Source organism: Phyllostomus discolor, chromosome 15, assembly GCF_004126475.2.
Source record: "Phyllostomus discolor isolate MPI-MPIP mPhyDis1 chromosome 15, mPhyDis1.pri.v3, whole genome shotgun sequence".
Lineage (NCBI taxonomy): Eukaryota > Metazoa > Chordata > Mammalia > Chiroptera > Phyllostomidae > Phyllostomus > Phyllostomus discolor.
Window position 1 is genome coordinate 17,803,458 of NC_040917.2, and position 10,282 is coordinate 17,813,739.

The 10,282-nt window shown below is 51.2% G+C and overlaps 1 protein-coding gene across 6 annotated transcripts in view; it reads right to left on the reverse strand.

The window, feature by feature from the left end:
* MARK1 (microtubule affinity regulating kinase 1) overlaps positions 1-4,713 on the reverse strand; it is a 71,445-nt gene extending 66,732 nt beyond the window's left edge. Inside the window, exon 1 of one of the 6 annotated variants that reach the window (XM_036016137.1) lies at positions 3,655-4,466. In XM_036016137.1, coding sequence (XP_035872030.1) covers positions 3,655-4,248 — 594 coding nt within the window. In that variant the 5' untranslated portion in view covers positions 4,249-4,466. Of the gene's footprint in view, positions 1-3,654 lie in introns of all 6 variants that reach the window. The other 5 variants (XM_036016136.1, XM_036016140.1, XM_036016138.1 and 2 more) reach the window with 5 other exon arrangements.
* Positions 4,714-10,282: the final 5,569 nt, after the last annotated feature.

Consider the following 10,282-nt stretch of genomic DNA (forward strand, 5'->3'; position numbering starts at 1 on the left):
AAGGGAATGACAAGTTAAGGCACACGGGGAGTTCAGGCCTGACATCATACAATCAGAATCCCAAAGCCAGCCACTGAGGTTTTGATGACAAAGGAAAAAATCCAAAGGGGAATGTTAAAGCATTGATCTCGTATGGATTACTCCCACAGTCCCTGTCCTGGCCATTGGCAAGCACAGAATTAAGGAGGCAAAGTGAATCCACAACATGGTACTGAGCAAACCCAGGGAAGTGGGTATGAGCAGTGAGTCCCAGTGACACACTACTGACGGCCACCTTCTTTACAGACTCCACTTGTTACAGCCACCACCGTGAACTTCAGACCTTCAGAAAGAATCGCCATCCAGAACGGTGCTGTTAGAAATTTCAAAGTAGCTTTAACCAAAGTCCACTTGCAAACAGCCCTGAAAGGAGTCAAATCAGTTTTCTTCACAATGATCAAAATTGCACACGGGAAGTCTAGTGTGGACATTTTATATCCATAGAAATTACTATGACGGTTTTTTCAAAACACACACAAAAATTGCTTCTTGCTTCATTTAAAAAGTGCCCAGGAGTAATGGTAGTATATTACCTATATCCATGCTGGAATTATCCAAGTCATCTAACAGAAGACAAAAAAAAAAGAAGTATTTCAAATACCCATTCTTTATCTGGACATACCCTTTACAACCTAAATCCAAGCCCATTTTGCATAAATTAATTGTATTATCTGCAACGCGTCTTTTCTGCTTCACCATAAAGTATTTATTCCATTCAAGGGAGTCATCGGTTGTGCTGTTGTGTTCAGGCATCTCAGGCCCGTTCACAACAAGGCAGACACAAATCCTGCATTGAAGAAGATACTTCAGAAAGAGTACACATGGAACGTTTCCAAAGAAACCACTTCTTTGTCACTCTACTAGAGACAGTAGTAGTAGACAGAAGCTCCGAGCCCTGACATTCCTCTTTTGAATTTTAAAACTTAGCCCCAGTATACATTAGTGATACGGGGAAGGGTATATATTACATATATTACCCAAGGACACAAAAACCCAAATACATTCATGTATGACTAGACACATTTTTAGGCAAACCACAAATGATTTCAATAAAATGCCGAGATGGTTTTTTAAATGACCATATTTGCTTATTTTCATTTCTAGCGGTAATGAAATGTTTTCAGCTGTGACCTTAATATTCCAAAAGAATGCGAAGCCTTTCATTATCATACGAACGTAAATGGTCACAACTAGTTTTTAAAATGGGTCCCTTGAACTGGAAACGCTACAAATAAATGTATGCTCTTCTGATGGCCACGCTGGCCTTGGTCTACTAGCTATCAAGCAGGTTTGTTACTTTATTTCACTGACAAGAGACAAAGGAAGAAAGGATAGTGACGTTTACTGCCAACCAGAGAACAGAGAGACACCGATTGGTGATTTAAATAACCATCACTAGTGGTCCCTACGATAACACCCAAGGCAGTTAAACACCAACGTAGCCCTATTTACACGGGGCTTTCTACTGCACGCTGTTTGGGGTTATATTTACCTTTTCTGTGGGTTTCTTGAGGGGAGAGGCCTTGTCATAAATACCACTATTATTGCCCTTCCAGCTCAGAACCAAAGTTGAGTGTATACTTATTGATAAATGAACAGCTTTGATATAATACCTACTTTCCATGGCAATTAGGAAGAAATCAGGATGTGGGTCAAATGATTGTAGGTATAGTTACGTACATCACAGTGACAACGAGGGACAAGACCACAAAAGTGACTTTGAATTAACACGTTCAGAAACAGCAAAGGAGTTTATACAGCAAAATCCTGTTTAGAGACACAAGAAAATTTTCCACATGATTATGGCTTCGCTAAAAGACGCCTTCTTGAGGGTGATCCGTGTGATACTGCATTCACAGTTCTATAATGCTATCTCATGTCTGTAAAAAGCACCTTCTTCATACAGGTATGGAAAGAGCTATATGGACTCTTCAGAATCCGAAAGAAAATGTTTAACATGTGTTTTCTCACCCTTCCGAGGTTAATTAACACACACAGGCAGTGTGTTGCTAATTAAAACAAAGGTCTTCCTTTTCATACACACCGAAACGACACACCAAACGACGGGGATCTTTTTAGAGTTCCTGCTAGAAACATTCTGCACCAACTTGGCTTTAAAATCAACTTCTCTCAAATCTTGCATCCCTTTCCCCCCGACCTTCTTCAACCTCTCAATCAAAATCACGTATCAGCAGTCACAAGGCCGGTTCCCTGCTAATGTACGAGAGCGACAGACTCCCACTGTCTTTACGGGTGTAAACCCACCACGCCAGAGGGGACAAAAGCGTATTCCGACACGTCTCCCCGGGTCTTCTGACAATAGCCTGTTCCTCTCATCTCTTCTGCCTCTGTGCAATCCTGTTACCTCTCTGGGGTCCCCTTGCTCTGCAAGGTCAAAGAGTCTGTTCACACCTCCCTGGAATGCTTCAGAGGTGAGTCTGCATCTCCTCTGACTCCTGTCTCTGGTGGAAGAACTTCCTGCCCAAGCACTTACTTGGTGTTAAAAGCCCCATGAAGGCACGGGTGCCCTGAGGCCTGGAGACTCACGAGCTAACTCCACAGCTAGAGGGGATCTGGGCAGCCCCTCAAAACTTGCTACCCCTCTAGCTCCTCAACACAAGCCGGATAGTCAGCCCAGGCCCTGTTTACAGGCCATGCCAGTCGATCGGTGGTGGTTTCTTAAAACGTCTCTCCTACAGGAGAGCTCACACCACACGGACACACACACTCCACTGTACTTTTCCGAAGGTGGAATTACAACCCGATCTTGTCCCTCGGGTTTCCCGGAGTGGAAACGCCAGCGACATCTGCATCTGGAGAAAAAACTCCTGAGGGCAAGGGGATCAAAGACACAGAACACCCTACCTTCAAAGCAATGCACCTTGTGACTGACACTGGAAGGGAGGAGGAGAGATATTTAAAGTAAAGCCTGCCCTGATTTATCACCGCTGACTGGAGGAAGAGAATAAAAAGCGCTTGGTTTCCTGTGGCTTTTCGGCATCTCGCTGTGACCCCGGGGGCCACAGACGCTGCTTGTGAAATTCTTCCACTCGTCACTACTGAGGAGTATCAAGGCACTAGAATAAACTCCCGTGCCCAGACGCACCCACCCGCCTCCACTAGCACTCGCGCCCCTTCCATCCCTGACCCCGGCGTGGACACTGCGCTCCGAAAAGCACAGTCATGGGGCGATGCGGGGCGCGGGAGGCGCGGGGCGGGGGTGCCAGGGTGGCAAGAGCCCGAAATGCGCGGGTGGAAGAGTCAGCGGGCTGGGCTGTGACCTAGAGCCGGCCCGGGCGTGGGGACGCAGACACCCAGGGCGCAGTGCAGCCACCGGGATGCCCACTGTGCCGTGCCCTGCCTCTCTGCCCCCACCCCACCCCCCCGTCGCCCCGTCCTCGCGGGCAGGACCACCTCCGGGGGGGGGGGCTCCCCTCGGCGCCCCCAGCCCCACGCCGGAGGCTAGGGTGCAGCCCGGGGCTGAGCGGTGGGCGATGGGCGGGCGGGCGCGCGCGCGGGGGGCGATCGGGGGCCGCGGCGGCCCGGGCGGAGGGGGTCGCGGGGGTCGCGGGAGGGTCCGCTCGCGCCGCTGCGGGGGGCGGCCCGGCTACTCACGTTCTCCGTGTCCCGCTCGTTCACCGTCGGCAATGGCGTCCGGGCCGACATTTTGTGCGGGCGGCGGGGTCGGGCCGGGGTCTCGCGGGCCGGGCTGGGGTGCGGGCTCCGGGGGCGCAGGCGCGGGCCGAGGCCGGGCGCAGCGCTCCCGCAGGCCGCGGGCGGTGCCACCGGCGGCCCCGGCGCGGAGGGGGACGAGGCCGCGGAGCGCGGGGGGGGGCGGCGGCGAGGGAGGGCTCCGCGCGGGCGGGCGGGCCGGCGGCGCCGCGGGGTAGAGGCGCCGGGGCGGCGTCCGGGCCCCGCTAAGCTCCCGGGGCCATGGCTGAAGGTGAACTCGCGCCTCCGATCGCGGCCGGGCGAGCGCGGCTGGGGGCCTGGAGCCGCGGCCCTGACAGCGCCCCGCGCCCCGCCTGCGTGAGCGGCGCCCGCGGGCCGTGCCGCAGCCGCGCGGGGCCCCGTCCCGGCTCGGTCCGCGCTCACCGCCGCCGCCGCCGCGGAGCCGGGAGGAGCGGCGGGCGCGGCGCGCGGCGCCCAGAGGCACTTGGCGGCGGCCGGCGGGTGGGCGGGCGCCAGCCGCGGGGCCTCTCCATTCATTCCCTCATTAGGGATGCGGGGCGCCTCCTCCTCCCCTCCCGCGCTCGCTCGCGCGCCGGTCCCTGCTTATTCTCGTCCCGCGCCCCACCCGCCGAGTGCGGGCTCCTCGGCGCCTCGGGTGCCTCTTCTTTTTCCTGGTGTTTGGGTTTTGCCGGGCGGAGGTGGGACGCGGCCCCTTTTTGGTCACGGGGGCAGATTGGGGTGCATCGGGCCGCGGCTCCTGCGCCGCCGACCTGCTGCTGCCTCGGGACTTCTCCCCTCCTTAAACCTTCCTGCGCCCCCGCGGCCAAGCCTTCTCAACCCCTGCCCTCCACGGAGTCCTCGCTCAGCCCCCTTCTGCAGGGAGCGGGGTATGTCAGGGCCACCCTAACAGTTGAGCACAGGGCACAAAAGACCCTAGAGACGCCAGCAGGGGCTCGGGCCAGGCCGCCCGCCCAGGCGGCGCGGACGGCGCGACCTCCCTGGGAATGCGGGACTGTGGCAGAAGAGGTCACCCGGTGCCCACCGCGGCACCCCCGGAGTGGGTGACAGCCGGGAGTCACGACGTCTGCACGGGCTGATCGTCACTTCCTGGGACACAAGGAAGTGTCACTTAGGCGAGCTTGTTCGGGGACAGAGGGGAGCAGGCTCTGACGCGGGCCCTGTCCTGCCTTCGGTGGCGTCCTCACCCTCCCTCCCACCTACCGCTCCTCACATTCCGCGGCGTCCCCGCGTGAGGGGCCCGCAGCCCCTGCAAAAGCGGTGCCGCTGCTTCGGTCTCATTTGAGAGTGTAAACGCGTCGCACGCCCAGCCTCTAGGACAAAAGCCTTCCTATCGTCTTTCCCCATCTTTCCGATGTTTCTTTTCCACGGCCTTTCACGGGTGGGCCGGCAGATGAAAGGAGCAATAGACGGAAGAGGACAGATTCCGTGTATGAGCTTCTAATGCGAATCTCCAGACGAGCAATTCCGCCTCTCTCCTCAAGTCCTCCCATTGGAGAAAAGGAAGCCCCACACCAGATGGCTTTTATCCTGGCTTATTAAAGGTGGTTTCTGGAAAATTAACACTGGACCCTTACCTCATGCCCCAAAAGACTCAAACATAGCAAATACAGAGATCCTCTAAGGAAGAAAAAAAAAACAACTCTCACTCAGTATGTATTTACTTCTTGAACACCATCTATGTATTTATTTCTTTGGCATTGTGTCTGGTAAACATTTCCTAGTTTCCCCCAAAGCAAATAAAATCACGAGATCCCTTTGGTGCTGAGCACTCCTCCTCACACGCAGTTCAGGCTTTGGGACCGCACAGCCGGCCGCAAACTGAACTGCCGTGTGCGACTGGGAATGCCAGGCTCTGGCAGCTCTGCGGACGTCTTGAATCGCCGGAGATGCGGGGGTTGCAGGGCAGAGCCCGTCCTTTTCTGATGACCTGGAGCCACGGCAGCCCGCAGGGGCTGCTCACCAACCTGCTGCAGCTGCCCCAGAGCACCGTGGGTCACAATACTGCCCGTCCTGCCCTGGGAATAAACAGGTGTTGGTGCATGGGTGTTCGACCCCTTTGGAAAATCAATCACTGCTCCAGCTGATAGCTTGGGTTTTGCTTTTCCGTGCCCACCGGCGTATTACCCTATGTCTTTACCTCTGTTGAGTCAGGCGAGCGTAGTACATTACCAAAGTCCACTCGGTTGACTTACTCAAGACCACGGTGCACCAGGACAATGGCGCACAGAAGGTCACTGTGTGTGTGTGGCATGTTCGCCCCAGACGTTTCGTCACACCTGTAAGATCTGGATGGCTTAAGTAAGAGCAGGGCTCAAAGGAACCCCAGGATCCGGGCCACAGTGGCTTTCGAGACTTAGGGCGTACAGTAAAAGTCAAGGGCAAACTCCTTACCTATATGTGCTACACTGTGTTCACACAGTGAAACTTAACTGAAAGTTACCTAACAATCGTAAGGGATACTATATTTTTTTTTAAATCAACCCATTACAAATGTTTTATGACAATGGCGTACATTCAAAAAGGTCTTTATGGGATCTATATTGATGGGTAACTCCAATCCACGATTGTGGTTAACAAAATAGATGAGAAACTACTTTATCTGTTCCCCTGCCATAAGGGGGGGGGGGGGCATTTAAATAATTCACGCCTGCCACTGGGGGCTTGTATACAATGAAAACTCCCTCTGCCCAGGGTAGAGCAAGTCAGTGTGTTTCCGAGAAGGCGTGCGTGCCCCTAGGTGAGCCGTCTGCCCTGGGAATGGCAGGAGGCGGGGCGGCAAAGGAATCAGAGGGGTGAGACCACGGCCCTGCTTACCCACGAGACCGCTGAGAAGCACGGTTTTTCTTATGTCACCGCAGACAGCGCCTTGTGCCTGTGACTATGAGGAAATGACAGAAGGGATATTTAAGGCTTTGAGTAACTATCTTAGGACGATTAGCCAAGTGTGGCACGTTAATTTAGAGATGTCCGACTGAAGATGCTGGGGTAACAGAGGTTTGGGGGAAATGAAATATTGAGAAAACAGAAGAAAGGTAAGAGCTGTGGTGCGCTCGATGCACCTGAAATGTGCTCAGAGAGCTGTGCCCGCCCACAGCCGGCGACACAGAGTTCTCCAGAACCGCTCTGGCCCCTGCGGGAGCTGCGTGCAGCCACCCTCGGGCTCCTGATAGGTCCCTGGGGCCACCGAGCACCTGAATTTTTTCTCTGATTTCCTGGCAAACAATTTTACAAGCTGATGCTTTTTATTCAGGTCTCGAAAATTTAAAATTACGTTGGGCAAAACTTGGGTCTGTGACTCTCTGCCTTCTGAACTACAAATGTTCTGAAAATCTCAGTGTGGTCAAGTACTTCTGATGGAAACATATCATCCGGATTGAGCACATGGTGAGTATACAATGCACACTAGAGCCCTGGCTGGCGTAGCTCAGTGGACTGAGCGTGGGCTTCGAACCAAAGTGTCGCAGGTTCGATTCCCAGTCAGGGCACATGCCTGGGTTGCAGGCCACAGCCCCCAGCAACCGCACATTGATGTTTCTCTCTCTCTCTCTCTTTCTCCCCTCCCTTTCCCTCTCTAAAAATAATAAATAAAATCTTTTAAAAAAATGCACACTCGACTTTGAAAGACTTAGGAGAAAGGATGTGTAAGATTTCTCGTTAACATCATATTGATTACATATGAAATGCTAACATTTGATATGTTGGGTTTAAATGAAATATACTATTAAAATTAATTGCAACGGTTTCTTCTTACTGTTTCAGATGTGCATACTGACATATATGAACTTACACACGGGAGCAATCACATCTGCTTGGGCAGCACTTCTCACAAGGTAATGATTGAAAATAAAGGTTTAGTTGCTGCAGAATCAAAGGCCTTGATTAGAAGCTATTAATAAATCCCTCTTTGACTCAGCATTTATTAAGTACCCCTCTACCACATGCCAAGCACTGTGCTGTTGAAAGAGAATGTTCTTCACCTGATAGTTACCAGCAGTTAGAACGATAATATTCTTTTTACAAAACAAAAAACATGGTGGGTTCCTATCAATGAAGGTTGACAGATTGCACTCTTTTGTAAGCAAGGAATTTCTCAAATGGGACAGATTCAGTGAACTTCACGATAAACTCATAAAATGGTGCACTTCTTGTATCCTGTCCTTTAAATGTATCAAATGTCTGATAGACCTGGCCACCCAGTGACTGTTTCTTGAGGGCATACTTTGTTTCAGAAGGATACAAGGCCATCTGCCATCTTTCCTTTAACCCACACAAGAAAGCTACAAGATGGGCAATTCTGGAAGGTAACAAAGAGTCAAGAGAAACGTGGTGAATGTCCTTCAGGAAAAGAACAATCAGTTCTTTTCATAAAATAAACTGGCTCCTGATTGCTTTCCTATCATTAACAGGGTGCATTTTTTTTGCATGTCAACAGTCACCACTTTAAAACGCGGAATCACTGAAACGGAAAGGGGCCTCGAGAGAAAAGATTTTTTTTTTCATGTTAAAAACTGAGTAAGGCTGCTGCCTTTTACGGTGTAGATGTGGGTACGAAGAACCGGAAAGTCCTCGTGATTATACACCTACATGCGTCTTCATAGCTGCCAGTGGCAGCCAAGGTCAACTCACGGGGGCTGTCCAGCCTGGGCTGCCGTGCACCTCACAACACAACCTACGTCTGAGCGATATCTCATCTCTCCCCGTCCACTCCCACCCGCGCCCCAGACTCCGCAATGTCGCCCTGCTGGAATTCCCCAAACACACCATTCTGCTGACTCCTGGGTGCCTCTGAGTCATCTCTCCTCTCTTCCCGGAATGTCCTCCCCTCTTTTCTGTCTGACGGCCTCAGAGCTGGTCTTTTAAAACCTCCTGGAACGCTTCCCCGACTCCCCTGCTCCTCCCGTCACCCAAGGAGTTAATCAATCACTGTGCCGGCCCGACCTCTGTGCCCTGGACACACTGTGCGGCTGGCTGGTTGCCCATCAGGCTGGGCACTGGGACAGGGGAGGGAACGTCTTATTTCCGACCCAACGCAGTGCCTAGCAATCTGTAGCTACCCAGTTTCCTCAACGAGCATGATGGACCTGTTACCTGTAGTAACATTTCCTGTGCTCCACATTCTTTTGAATCTCTAACGCAAGCAACACACAGGAATTTGAAAATATAGGGAAATCATGAAAATTTGCAAGCAGGGACTACAGAAGCAGATAAGATTTCACACAGCATACAACCTATTTCCTAATAAATACTGTTGATTGAGTGTCAGCGTGGCTCTTTTAGTAGGCTTCCAGAGTGCTGCTAACTTGACTGCAATCATTCATTTTTTATGCATATGGAGGAATGGCTCACAGCGGATATTTCATGAAATAGTCTTTTAAGTGAGCCCTCTCCACAGACAGCGTGTACTAACTGCAAGTACTTCCATGGTCGGGAGGAAGCACTGCACAGGCAGGGTGAAAAAATCAGGAGTGGAGTGGCCTGAGGACGGAGCACTGAGAGTCCCCAAGCTGGCAGGTCCACCTCATGGCAGAGTCCTCAGGACCTGGGTGGCTCTACCCCAGCAAAAGCCTCTCCCCATCTCTTGGCAGTGCAGACCAGGACAGTAAAACAAAGGACGAGACACGTGGTGTGACCACTGGTGGTGAGTTACACGCTGGTCTTTGGCAACGTGGAAAAATGCAGATGAAATGAGCATGAATAGCCTCATCTCCCAGGAAGGAGACTGGTTATGTGTAGACCCGAGTAGGTGTGGCTGCGCCCACATCATGGTACCTTCCAAACTGGAGTTTTGTAATGTTGCTTACCAAGCGAAACAACCCTTTGAAAGCCTTATTGGTAGCCACCCCAGAGAAAAGAGTTCTGTTACCTTTCACTGAGCACTGACAAAGTAACATAATGTAATTCAACACCCTTTTAAACAACCTAGTAATTTGCTTATCTGATTCTCGGACCACATCATGGGTGAACCATTCCCTTATGTTTTTATACTTATTTGTTAGTATACAGTCATCGCTTTTGTAGCTTCTTTCCGTGCACCCAATTTATTTAATCCCTTCAGATCGTTTTTTCCTATGTTAAGTGTTGTTACATTACTTATACTTTAATGAGTTTCTTCCTCCCTGCATAAGTATTGACACCATTTGTTACTTGGCCGTTCATTCATTCCTTCATTCACAAACACGGAGCCTTGCTGACGCCAGGCACTTCTCAAAGCTCTTCAGAAAGAGCAGCAGACAAACTAGACGAAAATCCCACTCACGTGAAGTTTACATTTTGAAAGGCACTTTCCGTGACCACACAGGTCAGAACCCGTGATACAAATCACCTTTTATGTTACGCGTTGGTTCTTTTTCTCTTTTCACAAACAGAAGCACCCAGGTTTAACTTTTTTTTTTTTAAGTAATGAATTACAGTAGCGAGATCTTTTCTCCAATCTAAAGGTAATTGCTTTCTCTCTTGATATTTTGGCCTTTCTCCAAGAAGCTTTTGTCTAAACGGCTTCAACTGGTTCCACAAGTCGCTTGGGTACTTTAAAACCATAACAAAGACGCCT